Source organism: Anabrus simplex, chromosome 1 (assembly GCF_040414725.1).
Source record: "Anabrus simplex isolate iqAnaSimp1 chromosome 1, ASM4041472v1, whole genome shotgun sequence".
Lineage (NCBI taxonomy): Eukaryota > Metazoa > Arthropoda > Insecta > Orthoptera > Tettigoniidae > Anabrus > Anabrus simplex.
This window is the reverse complement of record NC_090265.1, coordinates 909,878,473-909,905,723: the sequence shown is the minus strand read 5'-3', so window position 1 is coordinate 909,905,723 and position 27,251 is coordinate 909,878,473. Positions and strand designations below refer to the sequence as shown.

The window sequence follows — 27,251 nt, the reverse complement described above, 5'->3', positions numbered from 1 at the left end:
AATATACGATGCCATTTCACCAACACTTACAATTTGTTCTACGTCGCACCGACACAGATAGGTCTTATGGCGACTATGGGATAGGAGTGGGAAGGAAGTGGCCTTGGCCTTAATTAAGGTACAGTACCAGCATTTGCCTAGTGTGAAAACGAGAAACCACAGAGAACCATTTTCAGGGCTGCCGACAGTGGTGTTCGAACCCACTTTCTCCCGAATACAAGCTTACATATGCATCCGATGACTGCTTTGCTCATTACATTTTTTAAGATGGCATTAAATGAAACACTTCGTTTGCAAATATCCACGGTAGGCGGGAGCACCAAATGGCCTCAGTCCTGTCGAATGAAATAGCGGCAAATAGGGCAGTAGGGTAGGGTAGTACTGTACTTGTCTTCAGTGAAAATGGTGTACTGCTGCGTGCCTTTCTGCAAATCAAACAGAGACACCAGAATGCAGTGTACTTTCAAGCACATAATTACGTCGAAAGTGGTTAAGTATTATATTAAGGGAAGGAAAAAGCAAGGGAAGTAAATGGATTCCTTCTGACCATTCCGTGGTTTTCAGTCTACATTTCGTAAATGACTGTTTCAAAGAGACTAACCAGTAAAGCGCGAAAATTAAGGACGGGATCTGTACCCAGCCTTTTATCTGATTATCCAGCTAGTACTTGAATCTCTTCTTTTCCTCTTAGCCAGTTGTTTGAGTAGATCAGGAAAAATACATTTGTATTCTCCATCTTCTCCTCTCAGTAAAATATCAATTCACTCATTCTTTTCTTATTACAACTGAATCCGTAGCTAAAATCGTTAAAATAAAAACACTATTTTCCATTACAAAACTTTCTTTGTCCGATGAATCAATTTTGGAAGCCTATTCGCGACCGTGTTGCATGCAGTACAACCATTTCACGCACATGCAAGCCACTTGTGCGCGCTGGCATTCCCAGTTACTCGTGTAAGCGTGCATCCAATGTAAGCGAACCCCACAGTTCCTGTTAATCATGCACGTTGGCACTATATAGTCATGTTTTTCCGTGACCTACGAGATATATTGCCACTGTCGTATTGCGAAAAAATTACTAGCGATACATTTCCGGGTATAAGTAAAGCACATTTTCTTTTTCTGTAGGATTATAAACCTGTTGGGTAATACCAGGAAAGTAGAATTGTGAGATGCTCGAATAATGCATTTTATAACGTAGCCTAGTTGGTGTTAAATGAAGAACGCAGCATTTTAATTATACGGTCTTATTTCGTCCAGTTCGTGAGTAAAGAATGCAATTAGGATGTATACGAAACAAGAACAATCTGCAAGAACTCCTCCGAAAAGGAGAGCAACGTTACCTCCTCTATAAAGTTCAACGCACATGGGGGCACTCCCTACTCGTCACCACCGATTTCCCTCAAATTTATAGAACATGCAGGGCTTGGCTAGAAATAAAAGTACCCGAAGTGGGAACCGCAGAAGACCAAGCGTATAGAAAATAAAAATAATAATGTTGACGCGGCTCTCGCACGGTATAAGCCACTTACGTTAGTGCGCACCCCGAGCAGTAGTTGGCGTAGCGGTAAGAGCTTGTTCCAGTAATTCGATGGTCGTCGGTTCGACTCCCCGTATGTAGAATATTATTTCAATTTTTATCAAAAGGCATATAGGACGTAATTTTTTTTAATGAGCACACAATTGTAGAAAATTTGGAGTTGTGAACTTTCCCGACGTGTTCAAACAGAAATTCTTCTTTTTTCTCCTTTATTGGCTATCCCCCCTCCTTGGGGAATGTGCCATAAACGTGAATAGTCGTTTCGCTGTAAGATTCGTTTTCACCTGACAAGTGAAGGTTGCTTCTGGCGGTTGTACACAAACAATAGATTCTTGGCGCAGGTAGAAAAATGTCTGACAGTTAAATCCCAATTTTTTACCTTTTCTATGCCTTTTGCGTATACATCAATAAATGAAATGAATATTCACTTCTTTGGTTAACTGGAGAATGAATAATATAAAAGTTGACAGAAAAAACCAGTCTCCATACGAGGAGTTGAACCCACGACCATCAAATTACCAGTCCAAGTTCTTACCGCTACGCCAACTGCTCGGCGTGCGCATTAACGTAAGTGGCTTATACGGTACGAGAGCCGCGTCAACATTATTATTTTTATTTTCTATACGCTTGGCCATCTGGGTACTTTCATTTCTAGCCAAGCCCTGCATGTTCTATAAATTTGAGCGAAATCGGTGGTGACGAGTAGGGAATGCCCCCGTGTCAGTTGAAATGGAGGGATATTTCGTTATCAACCTAACCTCACATTATCTTGTCACGACTTTACGGTTTGCAGACTTAGCCTTCATGTATTCTAATCGACTTACTTGGTTGTGTGTATTTTTATAGCGTGGTTTCACTTCAGTCCAACAAGTAATAGCAAATTTCAAGAAGGGAGCTGAATTATTTACACCAGGTAAACGCCGGAAAATATGGTTATAGTAATGTGTATGTCCGACTCGTTGGCTGAATGGTCAGCGTACTGGCCTTCGGTTCAGAGGGTCCCGGGTTCGATTCCCGGCTGGGTTGGGGATTTTAACCTTCATTGGTTAATTCCAATGGCCCGGGGGCTGGGTGTTTGTGCTGTCCCCAACATCCCTGCAACTCACACACCACACATAACACTATCCTCCACCCAATAACATGCATTTACCTACACAAGGCAGATGCCGCCCACCCTCATCGGAGGGTCTGCCTTACAAGGGCTGCACTCGGCTAGAAATAGCCACACAAAATTATTATAGTAATGCGTATATCAAATTACAGGCAGAAACATATAACATTAAATTAAGCGAGGGTGAGAGAATTTTTCCTTATTTCCTCATTGAGCTTGAAAACCGACTAAATTATGAATTTGATTGATCATTTACCTCCATTATTGATACTTGAGGTTAGTTTGTTGATGGTTATGTCTCGTGATTTCAATATGTAACTAGTCAAGTTGGCAGCAGTGATGAGGCATTAAAAAAGAGAATATGGCGGCGATATCTGCGTTTTAGCGCACAGTCTTACGTGATAAGTACAGTATTATAGTTCGTTTTATCTTCTCAGTGAGAAAGTTTCTAGAGAGTGTTGTTGTCACAACTGTACTTTACACTTGCATGTTATGTGAGCAATGAGTGCCTATCTTGAGCCAACACTAGGGCTATCAGGAAAAAGGTATTATTATCGGGAAAGTGTTACTTAGTTCACAGATAAAGGAAGTTTACTCAAACTTGTGTCTTATTAGTCACAGCACGGTGTAGTTCAATAACTACTAAGAAGCCGGCTGAGTAATATTTACCCCTATACTTGAATTATGCAGGATCGAAACTCGGTAAAATCGATTATCGTGTGTACGCTATCGTGGACAGGTATTCTGATCTGATACCATTTAGGCTGCGTGCGAATCAATTTGAACGTTCTATTTTATTCAAGCAGAAGGCACATCAAGTGGAAATCTAGTGGGCGAGCTACTGTTAAGTATTTAATCCATCTCGTCGGGTAAATACCGAATGAGTCACCAGAAATGTTTACTGTACATGCTAAACCCACTATTTCCCTAATGCAAGCTCACAGCTACGTGACCCAAACCACCAGGCCATTTCCTCCGTAGTAATTCTCATTTTTCGCAATCTGTTCTTATTATCATTCTAAATACCTTCATCTATATATATAAAATAACTTGTCCTGACTGACTGACTGACTGACTGACTGACTGATTCATCATCGCCGAGCCAAAACTACTGGACATAAAGAAATGAAATTTTGGGGATATATTCATATTAAAATGTAGGTGTTCGCTAAGAGAGGATTTTTGGATATTCCGTCGCTAAGGGGGTGAAAAGGGGGTGAAATTTTAAAATGAGTGTATCTATATCTCAAAACTTTAAAAGTTTACAGGTGTAAAAATTGGTATTTAGAATCTTCTTTAAAAATAAGGAAACACGTATTTTTTTGTTTTCAGAAAATCCCAATAGGAGGGATGAAAAAGGGTGAAAAAAGGGGAAAATGGGTTGAATGCCTTTAATCAGGATACCGGTACTTATATCTCAGAAACTGAAGATATTACAGACCTGAAAATTGGTACTTTGGATCTCTTTTAAAAATAAAGAAGCACGTATTTTTTTTGTTTTTGTAAAATCCAATTAATGGGAGGGTGAAAAGGGGGTGAATTTTTAAAATGAGTGAATCTATATCTCCAAACTTTTAAAGTTTGCAGATGTAAAAATTGGTAGTTAGAATCTTCATTAAAAATAAAGAAATACGTATATTTTTGTTTTCGGAAAATCGCAATAGGAGGAGTGAAAAGGGGTGAAAAAGTGGTTGAATGCCTTTAATGAGGCTACTTATATCTCAGAAACTGAAGATATTATAGACCTGAAAATTGGTGTTTGGGATCTCCTTTAAAAATAAAGAAACACGTATTTTTTTGTTTCTGGAAAACCCAATTAAGGGGGGTGAAAAGGGGGTAATATTTTAAAATGATTGTATCTATATCTCAAAATTTTTGAAAGTTATAGATGTAAAAATTGGTATTTAGAATCTCCATTTAAAATAAAGAAACACGTATATTTCGCTTTCGGAAAATCGTAATAGGAAGGGTGGTAAAGGTTGAAAAAGGGGTCGAATGCATTTCATGAGTCTACTTATATTTCACAACCTGAAGATATTACAGACCTGAAAATTGGTGTTTGGGATCTCCTTTTAAAATAAAGAAACACGTATTTTTGTCTGTGGAAAATACAATTAATTGGGGGGGGGGTTGAAAAGGGAGTGATTTTTTAAAATGAGTGTATCTATATCTCAAAAATTTTTAAGTTTATACATGTAAAAATTGGTGTTTAGAATCTCCTTTAAAAATAAAAAAATCACGTATTCTTTTGTTTTCGGAAAATCCCAATAGGAAGGGTTTAAAAGGGTGAATAATGGGTTGAATGCCTTTCATGAGGCTACTTATATTTCAGAACCTGAAGATATTACAGACCTGAAAATTGGTATTTTGGATCTACTTTAAAAGTAAAGAAACACGCATTTTTTCGTTTTTGGAAAATCCAAATATTGGGGGTGAAAAGAGGGGGTGAATTTTTTAAAATGAGTGTGTCTACATCTTAAAACTTTAAAATTTACAGATGTAAAAATTGGTAGTTAGAATCTCCTCTAAAAATAAAGGAACACGTATTTTTTTTTGTTTCCCGTAAATCCTAATAGGAGGGGTGTAAAAGGGTGAAAAATGGGTTGAATGGCTTTAATGAGGATACACATATCTCATAAACGAAAGATATTACAGAACTGATAATTTGCATATGGGATCTCCTTTAAAAATAAAGAAACAAGCATTCTTTTAAATTTGTTGGGGGGGGGGGGTTGGCGGTAATTAAACTTAAGGGCGGTGGGGGGTGGGGTGTAGAAGGAGGTGAGACCAATTGATTTTACTGTTATTAATGTACTTATCAGGATCCTCCGTTTCTCAGGCGGCAGCGCGCCGGCCTCTCACAGCTGGGTTCCGTGGTTCAAATCCCGGTCACTCCATGTGGCATTCGTGCTGGACAAAACGGAGGCGGGACAGGTTTTTCTCCGTATACTCCGGTTTTCCCTGCCATCGGCCATTCCAGCAACACATAATAATAATAAAAATAATAATAATAATAATAATAATAATAATATTCCGGACCGTCGTCAAATGCGCGGACCGCGCTGGAAACGGCTCCTGGACGGGTAATGACTAAGAATGCAGTCCGGCCGCGGGTTCAGTGCCACCAAGGCACCCAATATGACACCACGCCGGATCTCCTGAAGGATTTTATCCATATTAAAAATATTATAGGAAAAGATGGCAAAGATTTACGAACCCAACTGACCGGGAGGAATACCTGAGCCTAGCCCGGGAAGTACGAAATCGATTGCTGGAAAGGAAGATTTAAAAATGGGAGGAAACGTGCCGTAAAATCATAGAAAACCAGACAGATCGGGAATTTTGGTGGATTCTCGCAGAAAACGAGTCAGATCGCGAATTTCGGCGGATTATGTATCTAAAACAATAAGCATTCAATTATAAATTTCAGTATAATACCGTAGCGAAGCACGGGTATCTTGCTAGTGTTTATATACGTAACAGCAGCGTAACAGGAGTGTTTCGTCACTGGCTTCTTACCAAGGCGACTGTGGTTCAATTCCCAGCCAGTGCATGTGGGATTTTTGACAATAATGTAATGTCACTATGCTTCACATTCCATGTAAAACTGAAGATTCCGTGGTTATGACCACGATATCAACAGTCACGTAGAAATTTAAGCGTAACGGCTTTGGTTTCCTTAACATCATGCAAAAACATTCAAAACGTCATTCGAGGAGGATATTTTTCATAAAACGAAACTATCTGAAATGACATCCTTCAGTGTGGTTTCTCGTTATCTCGCTGCAGCCGGCGTTTCCACACGCTGAATCAATGCGTTGTACTGAACAGCAAAAGCCATCGTTATTTTGTAGAAGCACATGTGGTACCTCCGGCAGGTGGTCTTGTACTGTAAGTGACTAGAAGGCCTGTGGACGATTCAACTGTGCAAACACAATGCTCTGAGCGGAGTATCTAACAAACAGAATGTTCTATTGGCCTTAAAGATTTTCGAGCACCGGTACCGAGCGCGTTGGTCGTGCGGTTTGGATCGCGTAGCTGTAAATTTGCATTCGGGAGATGGTGAGTTCGAATCCCACTGTCGGCAGCCGTGAAGATGACTTTCGACGGGTTCTCACTTTTACATTAGGCAAATGCTCGGGCTGTACCTAAATTAAGGTCACGGCCGCCACCATTCCACCCTTGCGTCGAGGACATTAAACTGCAAGCAATCAAACACGAAATTTGTCGAATCAGTGTTCTTATAAAAATGGACGCAAAATGTTGACATTGAACATACGCTGCTACATTAATTATGCTCAGTTTGTGGTAATGATAGTGATTATTGTTCCAAAGAGGAAAAGTGAGATAATTTTCCCAAAAATGTGAAATACTTCAAGAAAATATACTCCAGTATCCTTCACATTTTCTGCAAATTTATATCTAATGCTGTTGTCATTATTAAAAGTCAATGTACAGTTCATTATGCTATAAATTATAGTGTTAAGGTATTGGGAGTATTTGAATTATCTGAGAATCTGGATGCTATTTCGTTGGAATTATTTAATACCGTATTTGTAATGGAATCTTTTGAGTTATATTTTGTCAATTTTGAGTAAATTCCTGAGTAACTACGTTTCAGTTATATTACACTACATGCACAGTATTATTTTAGAGACATTTTCTGTAAATACTGAATGAATTCGCGTGCGACTGCTTGCTCGTAAGTAATTTTTAACTGTGAAGCATTTGGTTTCTTGTTTTAACGTATTCATTTTTCGTTATCACGACATTTCTTGTTTTGATATAATTTCTTGTAATGTTTTTCTTTCACGTAGGCCTAAGTGCTTGATGGATTTTATTGTTTTATGTTATTTATGCATTCATTTAATTTCGTTGCTCTACTATGCAAGCAGGAATTGTCACCAGGATATCACCCAAATAGCGCCGGGCTCAGTGGCTAACGGTAGATCCGGTAGAATTTGAACGTGCTCAAAAAAGCCATCCTCGTGTTGGAGATTTACCGTCAAGTAAAACAACTCCCAGGGACAACATTCCGGCACCTCAGTGTCTCAGAAAAACATTAACATCGTTATCTCCCAATTTCAATGATTTAATAATAATAATAATAATAATAATAATAATAATAATAATAATAATAATAATAATAATAATAATAATAGTAATAACAATAATAATAATAAGCCTCCGTTGCTCAGGCGGCAGCGCGCCGGCCTCTCACCGTTGGATACCGTGGTTCAAATCCTGGTCACTCCATGTGAGATTTGTGCTGGACAAAGCGGAGGCAGTATAGCTTTTTCTCCGGATACTCCGGTTTTCCCTGTCATATTTCATTCCAGCAAAACTCTCCATTAACATTCCATTTCCGAGTTGGCCGTATGGTCAGGGGCATACGATTGTGAGCTTGCATCCGGGAGATAGTGGGTTCGAATCCCACTGTCGGCAGCCCTGAAGATGGTTTTCCGTGGTTTCCCATTTTCACACCAGGCAAATGCTGGGGCTATACCTTAATTAAGGCCACGGCCGCTTCCTTCCAAATCCTAGGCCTTTCCTATCCCATCGTCGCCATAAGACCTATCTGTGTCGGTGCAACGAAACACTCAATTTCATCTGTCAGTCATTTATCATTGCCCCAGAGGAGTGCGGCAGACTTCGGCAGCCGGCACATTTCCTATCCTCGCCACTAGATGAGGGCTCCATTCATTCCATTCCTGACCCGGTCGAAAGACTGGAAACAGGCTCTGGATTTTCAAATAATAATAATAATAATAATAATAATAATAATAATAATAATAATAATAATAATAAGTAGAAGAAGAAGAAGACGAAGAGGAAGAAGAAGCTATGTTACCCGGCGCTGCCCGGGCACTTTATTGTTTACTTTTAGGTATTGTATTACCTGTAAATTATTATGTGTAGATTTCGTTATTGTGACGTTGACTGATACTTCACGCTCTTTCCACCCCCGCGCAGAGGGATGCACACACATAAACCCATAAGCTGGGCCATTTTGGACTTTTTACAACCCTTCTCACCCCCCATGCCGATGGGGGCTGAGGTTGGACTTAAACGACATGCGGAGTGTCACTGTTTATCTCAGTGACTCCGAAACCCATGGATTCGACAACATTTTCAATCATTTTGATATTCCACACCCTCCCCATCTCCACCCATAGGGGTGGCTTACCCCTACAGTGCTTTTTCCCATATGTGTAGCAGAATCTCTCCTTGGTTAGCCTACATTTACGCACGTGCCTACTTCGAACAGCAGGCCTGTATTCTACTGTAGAATCCTTGAGCTGACGTTGCCATAGTTACGGCTGGTCATTTCTTCATCTGATTCTTAGAGCGGGGTAGTGTGATAGCATTATCTTCATAACGGTTGGTTTTAGGCCCTTAAAACATTCTTTTCGGGGCCCGTAGGGCCTTACCGGGGTTCGATATTTCGTCTATATTGGCCTATGAATTTTATAGGCAAATTTTTGATACCTCGGGTTAGATTATTTTAATTTTCATATGGTTCTCTAATTGTTTTAAAAATAAAATATAACTCATGTTACTAGCTTTCTACAGGTGAAAGAATTTTTAAAATCCGTTCAGTAGTTTTTGAGTTTATCCATTACAAACAATAATATACAAACATACAAATCTTTTTCTCTTTATAATATTAATTGTACCGGTGGTACACATTCTCCGGCCAGTTAAACTGCGCACCTTCTATAAGGCCATCTAGGTTATCTAACTTAAGCTGATGTAGTACTAAATAGTTTGGTTTTCAATTGGTAGATGTCTTTACTATAGGTTTAATTGCTCCATCTTGTTGGGTAAACTACAACTAATCCATAAAGAAATTTGTAATGTGGAGGTTCTTTTTTATGTATCAAAGTTGTCTTCACTTCTGCAGCTTCCTTCTTCAATAGCCATCAACCAGTCAGAAATTTGTAGATTTTCACTAGCCAATTAAAATTGGGGGTGTATACTGAAATCCAGCCTATCTGTAAAGAGTTCTGGAAACTTCCCCTCGAAATACGATAAATGCTGGGCGCTTTAGGGCTGTATTGCCATCTTCATCGCTCCAGTTTAGTGAGTGCGGCGTGTTCTTCGGGGACAAGACCCGCTGTCGGCGTTCGGTAGGCTCAGCAAATCAAGGTACTGGCAGAACTTGCGTAACATGTGATAGCTCCGGCAGATAGCTTGAGGGGAAGTTATCAAACCTCTTTATTTTATGTACATTTCTAAACCTGGTGGTTTAAATGTAGAATTTTCTGCAGGTCTGAGGAATCTGTTATATTCCCTTTTGGTAAATATGTAATGTAAGGGAACAAAGAGTGATTACCCTCTGTTGATTCCCATTCAACTTGGTATGGGGTTACTAACGTTTCTCATCATCTAAAATTCTTAACACTCTTTTGGAATTTAATGTTTCTCATTCAGTCACCCCGGCGTAGAATAGGCTTAGCCTCTGTATCTTTGGGCTATAAGCCCATTTAGGGTTTTAAAATAATCTAAGAGGAGTGCAAGAGTTTCGCCTTCTAGCCTTTTGTTCATGGCCAATCATGTTAAACCTTTTTCTTTTTGCGTTAAGGCCATTTAGAATGGGCACTCATTGTCCCTGTTTATTCGGCAATTGTTTCTGGACCAGTGTGTAACAAACTGTTGAGCGATAAATAAGTCTACATCAGGACAACGGGGTGTAAATACTTTAATTAAGAACAAACTACAGGTTGTAAGTGCGCTGATGCCTCTTTGAGGCTGGACTACGATACTCCCTTGTAGTTTGAAGGATAGGAGCAAACAGTCCTCTTGAACATTTTGTACCTGCCAAGAGCAATCCAGCTCTTTTCTGTGGAAATTAGTATTTGTAATTCTCTCAAGTTGTACCTGATTTATTTTGGAACTTTAAGTCATTGTTGTTGGAGCTGACAAGCTCATTGTTATTCTACTTAACTGTTATTTGTTCTAAATTTTCTATCCATTCTATTTTAAACTAAAAAAAAGGAAAGAAAATTTCAAAATTGATTGGTTAACTTATCCTCTATTTAATTCCTCGTCCGCCCATTCCCCCCGGCAGGTTCTTACATCTCTGTGATCCACGATATTTCCTTAATAATAATAATAATAATAATAATAATAATAATAATAATAATAATAATAATAATAATAATAATAATAATAATAATAATAATAATAATAATAATAATAATGCTTGTCTACCTCTTAGTGCCGTTTCCTGATAGGGGCCAGGGATGAGGTGAGAGGAAATTACATGACATGTTTCTTTATGGTCGGATGTCCTTCCCGACGCCAACCTCAGTTGAGGAGCTAATGAAGATGAAAATATGATGGCGAATGGAATTGGATATGGAGGTGAAACGAATAAGAACTGTCGCGGCATTTGCCTGGATGTGAAAATGGGAAACCACGGAAAACATTATCAGCATAGCCCAAGGTAGGTAGAGTATAGCTAACGGTGGGGTTCGAATCCACTCGTGGGCCGATGACCTTCGATGTTAGGCCCCTTTAAACAACAAGCATCATTATCAGAATCCACTCCTCTCCTGGCCACTCCGGTCGGTAATAATAATAATATCCCCCATTAACGGCAACATTCATCGAAGTATGACGGTATCAGCTGAAATTAGGGAAACATTACTTAACGCATGAAAGTGAGATTCTTCCTAGGCCACGGATAGCAAAGACGAAAGTGCAGCAGAAGTACTTTGCAAGTAGCAACAATACGAGACTCGGCTACGAGTTGCCAAATCGCTCTCCCTACTTGAATATCCCTGTATGGTCGCCCCTTCTAGTCGCCTCTTGGGACAAGCAGGGAAGACCATTGATGTAATCTGCGTCACACCCACAGGATGTTCTGCTCATTCTGAACCAAGGCCGTAATGGGCTGTCGCACCACGGGTTTATCTGGTGTATACGTGTATACGTGTATACGTTTCCGATTCCTGTACTAGTTGTCGAACCACAATGCCACGTTTATAAATACAGTGTGTTGAGTATGAAAGACTCTTCGCAACCGAGCAAGTGACTGTGCGGTTTGGGTCACGTAGCTATCAGCTTGCCTTCACGAGATAGTGGGTTCGAACCCTACTGTCGGCAGCTCTGAAGATGGCTTTCCGCAGCCTCACATTTTCACACCAGGCAAATGCTGGGGTTGTATCATAATTCAGACCACGGCCGCTTCCTTTCCACTCCTAGCCTTTTCCTATCCCATCGTCGCCATAAGACCTGTCTGTGTCGGTGCGACGTAAAACAAATTGTAAAAAAAAAAAAAAAAAAAAAAAGTGTGTATAAGGAGTGGAGGTGTACTGGATAAATAATGTCGAAGGTAGGGCAGAAACTAATGAAAGACTCAAAGAGTTCAGCAATGTATTCATCGTGTGTTAAGTGGACGACTGTGTCAGCACCAGACAAAACAATACACAACTTCGAGCATGTTTAAACAACGTATGTATTTGTTTGTTGAACTTTTTACTTCCACAGGGCACGCAGCCCGACACAAGGTCATTCATGTTCTATTTCTCCAGCATCACTGAGTATAATCACCAAGGTTCGGTTGTCAAGGAAAAGTCTTATTTCTTTTCTGATGTCATTTTACCTGAAATCTGGGAAAAAAGTGTGAATGAAGGGTCTCTGACCCCGTACGTTCCATATAAATGCATATTGCGGCCGTATTTATAGTTTTGGTTATATTTTGAGCAATTTTGTTTAAATTGAGGTGTCGTTATCTGTGTCGAGTTTCAAACACAGGATTTCAAAATACTGTAGTAGCTCGTTGTATTTTTCTCTCATTTTCAGATATACATAAGTTACAGATTTAGAAGACATTATTCCGAGAAAGCGATGCTCTAGGAAGTACGCCGACAGATACTAAAAAGCATGCTAACACAGCATTCTCTTGGTTCTACTTTTTTTTAAAGGAAAACAGAGTGAGAACTGGACCTCAGGGCTGATACTGAATTAATGTATACAGTTTTAATGTACCTACTGTAGCTCTGTCAGTTTGTATAATTAAATATGTCTGCTATATTATCGCTTATCACTGTTCGGCACGTTTAACGTTAGTAGGCCTAATATTCTAATACAGTACTTGCTACCTATCCATAAAGTACATAAGGCATATTTTTTTGCAATTTTTGTAATTTTTAGGTCATAAACATCCGAACACTAATTAACCACGATGTCGGGGACAAGATTCCGAAACTCCTACATCTCAGAAGGTAATTATGAAGATTGAGATGTTAAGCCCCTGTCAATAATACCAGGTTATCCAGTCTCCACTGAACCGTCTAGGAGCACTAACTTGAAGTTACCCACGGCGCTACTCTAGCTGTGAAGCTAAGTGAAGACCTCTCGCAACTACATTAAATGGCTAACAAGTTGAGGACATACTTTTCTTTGAAGACTTTAACTTACTCATCCTTCGAGAACTCATATTCCTGGTGGTACAGAACCATCCGTATGCTGATGGTGATATTACTATTCATAATCACGATATTATTATTATTATTATTATTATTATTATTATTATTATTATTATTATTATTATTATTATTTGTAGACATATGGGCTTATGCTGTGTTAAGAAAACAAGGAGTTCTCTGCGAAACTTAAAGTGTTTCACCTTGTTTTCTTGACACGGCAAGAGCCCAAAAGCCCTTATGTCTACAAGTACGGGCCGTGAAAGCATTATTATTATTATTATTATTATGTACCAGAACTCGGCCGACTTAGGACCACACATCCCTTTCCTTCGTTTCTGCCAGTAACTTTTCATGTGCTGGCATATCTGCTGTCTTTGCTCGGTAGAGAACTCCCTCTTCGTCTCCCTTTCTTGAGTGTATACTCGAACAATCACCCATTTCTGGATATTATTTCTGTTTGTGGTCCTGTCCTGTATAGCATCATGTGTATTGACTGACTGTTTTTAGTCTCTGTTTCTATCAATGCATCTGGTAGATCCATGGTTCGGACGGAGTTCCTCGTAGTAGATCAACATATTATTATTATTATTATTATTATTATTATTATTATTATTATTATTATTATCGTTCACCTTTCATGATCTTATTTTTTCTTTTTACAGTCAACATAATTTGCTGAAAGTAGATGAGTTATGTGACTTTCATAAGCACGATAAGCATGGTGCACGTCTAATCTTAAGAAATTCAGCGTTTACTAAATTCCATAAAATGTATTACATTTTCACATTTACCTGCCATCCTCAACGTTAATTTACGGTCTGCAGATGACTGACTGCTAGTCCCGGTGATTCACCGGACCGAATATGCAATAGGTTTATCAATCTATTCCTTTCCACGTCGCTACTCGCTTAGCACTTTAAATGATGAATTCCTTGATTTCCTTCCCAGCCCCCCCCCCCCACGCCCCCTTCCCACATCAAGGATACGACACATAAACACGTCAAGAGGGAGTGCATAAAACCAGTTCGTCGTTGATAACGTATCAGTAATAAAATCTAGCAATAAGTTACGTACGGGTAAAATTGCAGACTGAATTAAATATTACCTGAAGGAAATAACTGAAATGTGACAGTACGAATACGGACTGGGCGAGCCGTCCAGCTTTTGGAGAAGGGACTCCGAACTTACTTTTTAATTATTTTTTACAATTTGCTTTACGTCGCACCGACAGAGATAGGTCTTATGGCAAGGATGGGATAGGAAAGGGTTAGGAGAGGGAAGGAAGCGACCGTTGTCTTAATTAAGGTGCAGCCCCAGCATTTGACTGATGTGAAAGAGAAAAACCACGGGAAACCATCTTCAGAGTTGCCGGCAGTGGGGTTCGAAGTCACTCTCCCGAATGCAACCCAACTTAACCTGATTTCTTAGCACATGAGGAACAACTCTTGATGACGATGATGATGATGATGATGATGATGATGATGATAAAGGAACGTGTATTCCAAGACCTTATGCCAAAGCCATCGATCAAAGAGAACAACTGACCAATAACGGCTGCTGCTCAGTCAGATGGCCTGCAGATATTACACTGAAACGCGATCAGCGTGCAGGTGCAGCCCCAGCCACATTGCTAGGCTTTCCTAAGTGGGTCCGCTGCCTCTGCTTATGAACAGCTCGAGACTGAATGGACTCTGCTTCGACCCTCAGTCCTGGATTAAAACCCTTGAACTGGCCAGGAACCGAACCAGAGGCCTCCGGGTAATAGGCAGGCACGCTGCCGCTTTACCACGGGGGTGCTTAATAATAATAATAATAATAATAATAATAATAATAATAATAAGAGTGTAGAATCTGAGAATACCCATCCGCACACAACCATGTCCGGGAAGACAAAGTCGAAAAAGTTGGAAATGCTCTCACCGTACAAATCTCTCTATCGTCGGCTTACTTCTAAAACCTCGTATGTCCCGATGCTGTTCCTACGAATTATTTTTCTTAAGGCTGGCCACGCCTCCCGACCACATATGAATATGCAGTCCATGAGAACAATTTTCATTGTATTCAATTTCCTATGCTGATGTGTATAGGAAAATGGACCTTACCATACCGTATAGTAGGGATGTTGTTTGCATTACGTATTTACGCACTCCTACAGTATAATGCATTAAAGGTTCAATTTCCTTTACACATCAGCATAGGAAAATGAACACAACGAAAATTGTTCTGATGGGCTGCATATCAATATGTGGCTGGGAGGCGTGACCAGTCTTAAGGAACATAATGGGTAAAAAGAGCATTGCGAGATACGAGGTTTTAGGAGGAAGCCGTCACTATATAAAATGCTTAATTCTGTCTGTCGTTCACAGGGATGTTGAGAAAACGAGGTTTCAACAGCTGAAATTGCTACCAGTTATAGATTTCTATGTCTTCTTTACAAGACAAGTACAATGAACCTCTCACGACCACAACTTTTGTACTTTTTAAAAGAAAAATTGGTTTCTGTCAGCGAAGTTATTGTCTCATCGCCATGATGACGTAAGTACACAGCTTTTTGTATCGGCATGAGTTGGAACTACGTAGGCCTACATCCTTACTTGTGTTGCCTTCCCTCTGGTACCAGATATGGGTTATAAGAATAATGCAATGTTGACCATCATACTGTATAGCAAAAAATGCTTTCAGTAAAATAAATAACGCATATTTTCATTGACACCATAATATTAACGAAGTTAATAAAGCTAGATTTTGCAATGGAACGAGGTTGAATTTACGGAAGCTTGACAAAAATATCGTTCATGCAGAAATTCAGACAGACTCAGCTTCAGGAAGAAAGTGTTATAATCCAAGAATAGATTTAGCACCTGTGTATACTATTTGTTCTTAAATGCAGGCAATTGCCTCTAAATTTAGCCTTCTTTGTCACAATGAATAAGTCACCGGTATAAACAATAAGGTTGGGATAAATCTCCCCACTCCAGTATTTTGGACAGTAGTATGTAGGTTTCCCAAGAGTATGCAGATCCCATAGATGTCAGAGTACAACTCCGAGCTACAACTGCACTCAATATGGTTTGTAAGGAAATACTACAATACCCGTTTTGATTCCATTCGAATGGGGCATAAAACCCGGAAAGTATAACTTTTATTCATAAGACATATTAATAGTCCATTTAGAATTTCCTATTACTTTATAGATAGTAATTTCGATTGCCAAAGGAAGGCTTATGTACTATAGTTGGGCCCACGAGAGTTGAAGTCTGACATTTGAGTGGCGAAAGCAGTAACTACGAACTACGCTACGTTGTCATAGTTACCTCAATCTGCGGCATATCACTCTTTCATACAGGCTGAATATTTAATCAACTATGTTGGCCTAATGCAATTCAATAAACTTTGACCCGTTCCTAAGCTCGTGTTAATAATTCCGGCATTTATGACAGAACACGTCATTGCCGATAAATACAAGATTTCATATTCACTGACCTGACAATAACCTCAACAAATGTACATATCAAATAGAGAATAGAACTACACAACTACCCACTGATTAACTTAAAAAGAAAAATTAAAACGAATAATAATATTCAGGAAACAAACATGTCAATAATTACATAAACTAGCAACAACTAAGACAACTAACACAGCACTACTCCGAATAATATCACAAAAGCGACTGAGAACAAGCCGACCCACGTGGCGATAGCGTTCTTAAATGTGGCATCGCTGTTATCGTTGCCATAGCAACAGACCATTTTCGAGCAGCGTTAGTCAACTTTTTCTCGCCGGTGGCGCTAAACGTCAGACTTCAACTCTCGTGAGCCCTACTATAGTTACAAAATAAAAGGTTTCACGATGACAATTCATGCAACCCATAGAAGGAGTTATCGAGAATAGATCCTTGGTGACACAAATGTCCCGATGTGAAGCTGAATGGTATTAGTGAGTATAATATGGCTGGAATCAGTCTGATGTTGGCGAGTAGTTACGTAGGTGGATCAAAAGGTTAGTCGCACTAACGCGCCGCAGCAGCGCGCTGTGTGTGGCAAACGTGGGCACAGCGAAGAAAGGGACAGACACTGCCCACACGTCTGTTAGGCAGGTCGTTGTGGTGTCTAGTCTAGTACTGTGTGAACAGCGGCCAAATGCAATGGCGCGTCAACTGGACGTTCACTCCAAATATGAGGTGCGTGCGACAATCCGATTCCTATGGGCCAAAAGGCAGAATTGCACGGACATTCATCGTGAAACTAGTGCTGTGTATGCGGAGCGGGCCATTTCCAGGCAAGGTATCGTAACGTGGTGTCAGCAATTCGAAGCCGGACGCACGGATGTCACGGACAACTATCGCGAAGGCAGGCACGCAACGTCCAGGACCCGTGCAAAGGTCAACAGTGTGAATGCGATCATTAGAATGAACCGGTGCATTAAACTGAGAGAAATCGCGACGCAGCTGAACATGTCGTATGGGAGTGTGTTCGCCATTGCTCACGAGGACCTTGGATATCGAAAGCTGAGTCAAAGATGGGCCCCACGTCTTCTCACCGATGAGCACAAGGGACAACGTTTCCAATCCTCCCCGGCATTTTTGCAACGCTACGCCGCAGGCGGCAACGGGTTTCTGCGGCGAATCGTCACAGGCGACAAAAAGTGGGTCCTCGACTTCACCCCCGAAACGAAGAGAACATCAATGGTATGGGTGTACCCCTCATCACAATAACGAAAGAAGGCCAAGGTTCAACCTTCAGCCGGTAAGGTTATGGCGACAGTGTTCTTTGACATGGAGGGTTTGCTGAACGTGGATTTCATGCCGAAATGAACGACGATCAACGCGGCGTCGTATTGTCAAACGTTGCACCGGTTGCGTAAAGCGATTAAAGAGAAGCGCCGGGGGAAATTGGGCGCCGGTCTGATTTTGTTGCACGATAACGCAACACCTCACAAGGCCCGCCAAATGAGAGAACTGCTGCAGCGTTTCAAGTGGGAGGTCTGGCAACATCCACCCTACAGTCCCGACCTAGCGCCATGTGACTTTCATCTGTTCGGTAAGCTCAAAACAGAGCTCGGTGGTCGACGTTTCCAGACCGATGAGGAGGTGAAGGCCGCTTTCTCCGAGTGGTTGCAGAACGCTGGAGGAAATTTCTATGCATCCGGCATCGACAAGTTGGGTGTGCGTTCACAGAAATGTTTAGAGTCTCTTGGAAACTATGTGGAAAAGTGACGTTACAGTGTATGTCGTTATAGTCGTGTTGCTGTTGTATAGGTGGTGTAATAAATGGCCATAACTGGGAAGTGCAACTTATTTTCTGATCTGCCCTCATATTAGTTTGCTTCTGGGGATAGAACTTATGTAACCGAGATGGGTAGTTCAGGCGGTAGAGCGATGGCCTTACGAGTATGCAGGTTCGATCCCAGCTCAGTCCGGTGGTATTTCAAGGTGCTCAAATCCATCAGCCTTGTGTCGGTAGATTTACTGGCAGGTTGAAGAACTCCTGCGGAACAAAATTTCTTAGTTCCCTGGTGTAATCACTTAAGGAAAACGTTCGATCGTTATAGCTACAAGGAAACACGAAATAACTTTCTAATCTCTTCGAGGGATCTTTTGTTTCGATTTCCAGCCTTTTGGTTACACTTAAAGAGGGATTCCATTGTACTGGATGTCAATTTCTCAAGATCGTCAGTTATTTCCTCAGATCTGGAAACATTGAAATCGATTTCATTTTCACCCTCAATGTTACTGGGATCGTGATGCGAAGTACTTGCAACGATCCCCGAATCACTGGCTTCGACCTTTTCTTCTACTTGTACTCGTATTGCATCGACTGTTTCCGTTATGAGGAAGACCAGCTTTGTTTCAGTACGTTGCGTTGCTTTTCTGACTTACGTTTGCGTACTCGGAACCTGATAGTATTTTCTTTTATCGGACACAGTGGAATGATAAACATACACTTAACAATTTGAACATAAAATGTACTAGTTTATCACTAGTCAACACACAACGCCCATACAATGGATCGCTGAGCATATTTGTAAAATAGACAATGCACACTAAAATGTTGCACAAGGAAGGATTCGTATTCTGTATCACAAATAAGCATGCAACCAAAGTTTCATACCAAAGAGTATGCTTGGAAAATTATGCAAAGCTAACAATATATATTATTTTTTTGTCTCAGATCAATTAACCGACACTGAAAACAATGCAAGTTAGAAAACAACCTGCCATTGTCGCCTCGTTTGATGCTGGCACCGCCCCGCCGGGTAGGACCTTTCAACGCTACAATAAGCAATTTTATTAATTATGATGATGCTTGTTGTTTAAAGGGGCCTAACATCGAGGTCATCGGCCCGAATTTTATTATTATTAAATGTTCCCGGTTTTATATCACACTAAGTACTTTTCCGGTTTTCGGAGACGCCAAGGCCCCAGAATTTTAGCCCGCAGGAGTTCTTTTATGTGCCAGTAAATCTACCGACACGAGGCTGACGGATTTGAGCACCTTCAAATACCACCGGACTGAACCAGGATCGAACCTGCCCAGTTGAGGTGAGAAAGCCGGCGCCTCAACCGTCTGAGCCACTCAGCCAGGCTGTTATTAATATTCATGGTAATTTCTAAGCAGTCAACCCTTTGCTTTCTTGCCTGTGCCTGGCAAGCAACTCTTGTTCATCGGCATAGTCTGTTCAATTAGCTGTTAGGAAACGAATTTCCTAACAACGTTTTATGTTAAAGTTTAGCCAAAAGCACAAACAAGTATAGGATATTTCAACCTTGTGCTATTTTTGCCGCCTCGTACAATTGGTGCAAATGCACGTGTTGCACCGTCGGCAGTGCCGGCTCTGCATTTAAGGGGAAAAATGAAGGGAAACAGTATAACGTATCGAATTGTGCAATCATTATTAAAGCATAGTGGACTGAACTTGGTTACAAAGCCACAGCGTCGTAATGAAATGTAATGTATTTGCCTTATGTATTGTTGGAAACGAAGTGATTCACAATTGCACTCTCAATATTAAGTTACACAGCACGTTCAAACTTTCGCATTTAATTCCTCCCTAGCCTGGAAATGACTCGAATTTACTTTAACGTGCGAGAAAGTATTGTTACAACAATTGAAACATGTGGTTATACTGCTTTTCGAAAAGCTTTTGTACAACTTACCTCTGTCACTCTGTCAATAGCCGATATGAATCTTCTACTTCTGCATAGTTACATTGCAGCCAGCCTGTGTTACAAGAATGTACAGATAATAATCCGTCTTCTTTCTTCGATTAATCATTCATTATGTCTCGTCCGTTAAAACTATCCTATTAATTGTTACTGTACGATATTCAATGATAAAATAGTATTTATCTTTAAATGTCTACGTCTAATTCTAGAGCCCGCCAACGCTGTCACGTGGTTTGACATAGTAGCTTCTCACCTGGTCGATCCGAGTACATTTCCCGCTTGTTTCAAAGGGAAAATAACGAAACGAGCAGTCTCTCAATTCTGAAAGTCCTGCCTGTATAAAATGCAAATGCAACAAAATCGAAAAAAAAAAAGGTTTTTTTTTCCAATATTTGAGCTCATTTAATTTCAAACCCTGTAGGAAATAAATTATTTTACATTAAAGGAACTTGACAATGAACACATTTGAGAAAATTTTAAGGAAGTAGTCCTTCGAACAGGTTTCTAGATTGTGACTATCTTGTTCGTACTTCCGGAGATGAACTACATTTTGCCGAGAAATTGGAAATCTTAATTAACTTTCCACCGACAGTCAGTGATCTTTAAAATTAAGAGGTCAGTGCAAGCCTTGGTTTTGGAAATGATATATTGAAGACAATGCAATTTTAATTCTATTCAACAGTCCCATCGATATCCCGGAGGGAGGCCCAGAACCTGTGCACTCTCTCAGCACTGTTTGGTCCGATATTTTAATATCGTGTTGACTTATCTGGCGAGTTATATTTCATTCTAGTGCTAAAAAAAAAGAGCATCTGAACCGCACTAGTACTTCTGAATAGATCGTTGCCCTTCATAGCCGATTGTCATATTTTTATTATTTTTTTTTGCTAGTTGCTTTACGTCGCACCGACACAGATAGGTCTTATGGCGACGATGGGACAGGAGAGGGCTAGGAGTGAGAAGGAAACTTTTTTTTTTTTGCTAGTTGCTTTACGTCGCACCGACACAGATAGGTCTCATGGCGACGATGGGACAGGAAAAATGGCTAGGAGTAGGAAGGAAGCGGCCGTGGCCTTAATTAAGGTACAGCCCCAGAATTTGCCTGGTGTGAAAATGGGAAACCACGGAAAACCATTTTCAGGGCTGCCGACAGTGGCGTTCGAATCTACTCTCTCCCGAATACTGGATACTGGCCGCACTTAAGCGACTGCAACTATCGAGCTCGGTAGCCGATTGTAATAAAACACTTCCATGGTGGGGGTAAGTTCGATCCCCCACTCCATCTGACTAATCTTGCCTCTACCAAGATAAATGTCAACATGACAATTACCTCATGTCATTGGTTACATAGAGTGCACGACACAATCATACTGTACAATCATATACCACATGACGGTCAGATTAATGATCATAGAACATTGTTCGTAAATTCAAATGTTTAATTTTATTTCGATATACTAAATCATCCCTCCCTTCTATTAACGGATAATTTCTTCAGTATATGAACAGCGGTGAGAGTGTTGAAGTACAGATAGGCCTAACATTTTATAGCAACCGATATGTTGACTCCCATACAAATTAAATCCTTATAGTTTCTTTTCACGCCCATCTCAAGTGGTACACATAGGAATGTACACAGAACCTGTGTGTGATTAGAAATCCGAAGATACACGAAGTCAAGGATCCACGGACCACGACACGTTCTCATGACTTCTCAACATTCGGGACTTCTTGTTTAAATACAAATTGAAAGAGTGATTATAATATGTGAATCACTTAACACATCGTCTTTGGTTACTGCCCGGCCCGAAAAAAGGATCTCAATGGGCTGTAGTTATGTGGTATCGCTTTGTATAAGAAATGCAGCCTATATACAAGACGCGAGCTGTTATCGCTAAACGCGATTTCCAGTTTGTGAATCCCTCGAAATATGACATAGTTAAAAAATGAAGAGGGTTATGATGGATATGAGGGATATGATAATGACATCGATGTCAGAAGATTATGACAGTTTCTCAAGGTATATCGTAGAAAGGGGCCCGGAACATATAAGTACGAGGTGTGATAGATCCAGTCTTGTGTTAATGAAATATTGCTACTGAGAGGCAAGGGCAGACATGAAGATGTTAAAAACCCGAAAATCCTAGCCTTCGGAATTTTGAGATATTAGAAGATAACAACAGATGGGCTGGCTAGATCCACCGCTACAGGAGACGAAAATGTTATCGGTTTTTGTGTACCAATGATAAATTTTTATGACTATTTTTACGGCTTTCGGAGGCATCGAACTGCTATAAATATTATCCCGCCGGACAGAGGCGTAACGAATATGATACGGGCCTGTATCCATGAAATGAAATTGTGGTCCCTCACGGAAATTGTCTAAATTCTTTCAGTAAAACACACAAATTTAACTACAGCAGATATCGTAATGCAATCTAGTGTATATCCATTTAATATACAGAAAGGACTTACTATAAGATTACACATTAAAAATGATTAATAGATTTTATTTTGTCCGCCTCTGTGGTGTAGTGGTTAGTGTGATTAGCTGCCACCCTCGGAGGCTCGGGTTCGATTCCCGGCTCTGCCGCGAAATTTGAAAAGTGGTACGAGGGCTGGAACGGGGTCCACAGCCTCGGGAGGTCAAATGAGTAGAGGTGGGTTCGATTCCCACCTTAGGCATCCTCGAAGTGGTTTTCCGTGGTTTCCCACTTGTCCTCCAGGCAAATGCCGGGGTGGTACCTAACTTCCCACCTCAGGCATCCTCGAGTGATTTTCCGTGGTTTCCCACTTCTCCTCCAGGCAAATGCCGGGGTGGTACCTAACTTAAGGCCACGGCCGCTTCCTTCCCTCTTCTTTGTCTATCCCCTTCAACCTTCCCATCCCTCGCCAAGGCCCCTGTTCAGCATAGAAGATGAGGCAGCCTGGGTGAGGTACTTGTCATCCTCCCCAGTTGTATCCCCCGACTCAATGTCTCACGCTCCAGGACACTGCCCTTGAGGCGGTAGAGATGGGATCTCTCGCTGAGTGCGAGGGAAAAATCATCCCTGGAGGGTGAGCAGATTAAGAAAAAAATATTTTAAAAGAAATATTTTTGGAGATTGAAATACAGCGTAAATAAATACCTATATGTTCCTATCTCTTGTCTTTACATATTTTTAACTTTGCTGCACTCACATTTGATTTCAAAGAAGATCATGCAGTATACACTGGGATGCAAAGGCATTGACGACTTCCATGACACAATCGATGCTAAAGAGGCTGAGTTCACAGATACTGCCTTGGGTTATAACATTTCGTAGGTCGTTCTTTACAAGTTTCAGTTTCGAAAATGATCAAGAAACAGCAACAGGAATAATTTGGTTTAAAATTTGATATGTTGGTACCAATTCTCACTGTTTCTTTAATTATAACTTGGCCCAGATATTTGTGAGAAGGCGTGCCGCTCGTGTTACGAGAGACAGACGTCTTAGACTTAACAGAATAACAATAATTTGCAAGCAGATTCAACAATCCGACAATTACACTAGAACGCACTGTAAAAACAAACTTTTTCGGGTAATTCTACAAATACATCACGATGTCACCTTTCCCGCCTAGAGTGGCATTCGGGTGAAGTTATTTATTCATTTATTTACTTTTTCAGGTAAAGTCTGCATCCCTTAAGACCTAGGCCCGCTTGTACTGCAGGCCCAAACGTTACGCCACTGCCGCCGGAGTACTTTTACGTTCCAGTAAAGCTACCGACACGAGGCCGACATATTTCATTCAGCATCTTCAAATGCCGCGAACTAAGCCGCGAACGAATTCGTCACCTTGGGCTTAGAGCGCAACCCAGTCACTTCGAAAGGTGGCAAGATAAATAACATAGGAATAACGGTGAGCTCGTGTTGGCTCCACATTGAACTGACGTAGTCACCAACAAAAATCACAGGCATATGCTCGACTGTTTACCAACCATAATCAACCAGTTTCATAGGTTAATTAGTCAGATGCTTACCTCCTGTACTCAAGATTGTAGAATCGAATCCCGGCTCAGTATATTGTACTTAAAGAGTGTTTAAATAATATGAGAAATCTGCTTCAACAAATTTCTGACACATCAGCAAGAAGTCTCTAAGATACATTATCAGCACTCGGGTGACAGATAATAATAATAATAATAATAATAATAATAATAATAATAATAATAATAATAATAATAATAATAATAATAATAATAATAATAATAATAATACCCAGTGATACAAAACACATCAAGAGAGCTAAAAATGTGAAGTACCTCGGAGAGTGGATATCGGAGGATCTAAGTGAAACGATGGCTCTTGAACAAAGGAGAATCAAATTAGACAAGGCCTACCATGCCTGCAGAAAACTGTATGCCTCAAAGCATTTATCAAAGAATGTAAAACTGAGACACTATAATGCAGTAGTCAGACCATCAGTCCTCTACGCAGCAGAATGCCTATCCCTAACTTAAAAAAAACCACTGAGAGCCCTGGAAGTGCAAGAACGGAAATTCCTGAGAAGAATAATAGGGCCAGGGATCCTACCAGTTGGAAGGCGATGGTACAAACCCAACAATGAGCTCTACCAGCATGAAGAAAACCTCATAGATGCCATCAGGAGAACCTGACTTTCTATGGACACCTATACAGAATGGATCCTAATAGATTATCCCATAAGATCTTCAAGGTTGCTAACAAAGGCAAAGCTACTGGATTCCCCTGGACCAAACAAGTGGACAAAGATCTTGCAGAGCTTAATATTAATCAAGCCGCCATTACTGACAGAAATGCATACCGTTTAATGGTCAAAACTAAACCTTTCCTAACATCCCTTACATCAGCTAGCCACAAAGGAGCCGGGAATTGGTCAGAGGAGCGCAGGAAAGAATTCAGCGAGAAAATGAAGGAATACTGGGCCAACAGGAAGGCTCAAGAGGCCGCTAAGAACACGATCCAGTACGCTAAAAGGGACAGACGACGACAAAAACACAGCTAGAACACAAGCACCGTGGTCCACAGATGGCCTAAACGCAAAGGAAAAAATAGTAATACCGTGCTGAGTGGCTCAGACAGTTGAGGAGTTGTCCTTCTGACTCCAACTTGGCAGGTTCGATCCTGGCTCAGTCCAGTGGTATTTGAAGGTGCTCAAATACGCCAGTCTCGTGTCGGTAGATTTACTGGCACGTAAAAGAACTCTTGCGGGACAAAATTCCGGCATCTGGGCGCCTCCGAAAACCGATAAAGTAGTTAATGGGACGTAAAGCCAATAATAATAATGATAATAATAATAATAATAATAATAATAATAATAATAATAATAATAATAATAATAATAATAATAATAATAATAAAGGTGAACGGGAACTCGTGTGTTCGCATTCGAGGTAGTGAAGCTACAGACTCCCAAGGGAGGTGAGCTGCACATACCTTTCTAACAACTTACCACCCTTTCTGCCAATCTCAATTCTCTGGTAGTACCGCGATCGAACCTGAGCTCCCAGGGACGACAACTAATAGCGCTAACCGTTACACTATGGAGATGGACGTTACTACTACTACTTCTAATAATAATAATAATAATAATAGAGTAGTATATCCGTCGTTTTAACAATATAAAAATATTATTTGACTCACTGGATAAGAATGAGACGAGAAGCCGGTCTGAAGGTGATCGCCCCAAGACTTTCAGATCTCCGTCTCACTTTCCCGCTGAGAGGTGCTCCTATATCCCTCAACATGAATTGGCTGTACTGCACTCCTTGGGTCATCTTGTACCACACACCACCGTGATCCGTCACCCATAAAGACACTATGCACTCACTGCCACTTTTACGTATAAATTACACACAGAAAAACATTGCACTTGAGAAACAGATTACTTATTACTAGAAACACGGCCATATATGGTCAAAAAACTACTGATTAACGCAAATAATTTCGTTGAAATTTCGTGTCATTCCAAAGATAATTAACTCCTTGGCCTGTTTAACTAAGGTTATTTATTGAAGTAACTAGCTCCGGGGAACTGCACGGAAATTATAACTTCAATAAGAAAATTTCTGTTAAAGCCACACGTTTATTTCGTGACCAACTAATCATGGCAATCACTTATGGCCTTGTATTAGTAGCACTCGAACCGGCCACTGCAAGGAATAAGGAACTGAGGTATCGTCCCGTCCAGGCAGTGGAGTTTGAAGCAACTGCTACCTCAGTCCACAAAAGATAACCAACGCGCCAGTCGACACTAGCACCGCGCCTCGGTCACTGACGCAACTAATCTCACACCTGTCGCTCTCTTAACACTTATAAACTACTTACTGTCTGTTACGCTCATAAAATTCACGAAACATTGTATCTCCCTAGATTCTTTAATAACATTTTCACGTGCTGACAAAAGATAAATACCTATTAGATGTTACGATAATGAAGAGAGGGAATACTTCACTTTATTCATCGAAGAAAGAGAGATTTTTTGAGAGTGAACACAATCTGTGAGATATCTCTGGCAATTACATGTCGCCGGCTGAGACTGATTGCTCCGAGTATGAAGCATATTTCCTTTCCGACTTCACTACTTCATCTTTCTTCAGCACTCAAAGCTCTTCTCCTGTCACGCTGAATTTAATGGCGTAGTCGTTCTATAATTCTCCTCCTATTCGGGGTTCGATCCTGACTGAACCTGATAGTACTGAAAGGTGTTTACACGCAACAACTCTGTGTCTTTGGATTCCAGTAGATTAAAATCTACAAGTAGAATGAAAGTTTAACAAGTAGCATTATTATCTATTATTCTTTAGTAACAGAACGTGATAGCCGAGTGATATCCTAGCTGACTTCTCGGCAAGGTGGCTAGAGCTGGAACCCGCCCAGAGCACGTGGGACTTTTGAAGTAACAAATCATGCCCCGTTGGTTCAGATTCCACGCAAAACTGTAGGAATCGTGCCTGTGATCATGTTATCAAAAGCAGTCACGGAAAATTGCAAG

The 27,251-nt window shown here is 40.6% G+C and overlaps 1 protein-coding gene across 2 annotated transcripts in view; it reads right to left on the bottom strand.

Annotated features, from left to right (window-relative positions):
- Nucleotides 1-26,006, bottom strand: part of dnc (phosphodiesterase dunce) — a 900,811-nt gene extending 874,805 nt beyond the window's left edge. For both annotated transcript variants that reach the window (XM_067136623.2, XM_067136624.2), the window contains exon 1: nucleotides 25,901-26,006. In XM_067136623.2, coding sequence (XP_066992724.1) covers nucleotides 25,901-26,004 — 104 coding nt within the window. In that variant the 5' untranslated portion in view covers nucleotides 26,005-26,006. The remainder of the gene's footprint in view (nucleotides 1-25,900) is intronic.
- Between the last annotated feature and the right edge of the window lie 1,245 nt (nucleotides 26,007-27,251).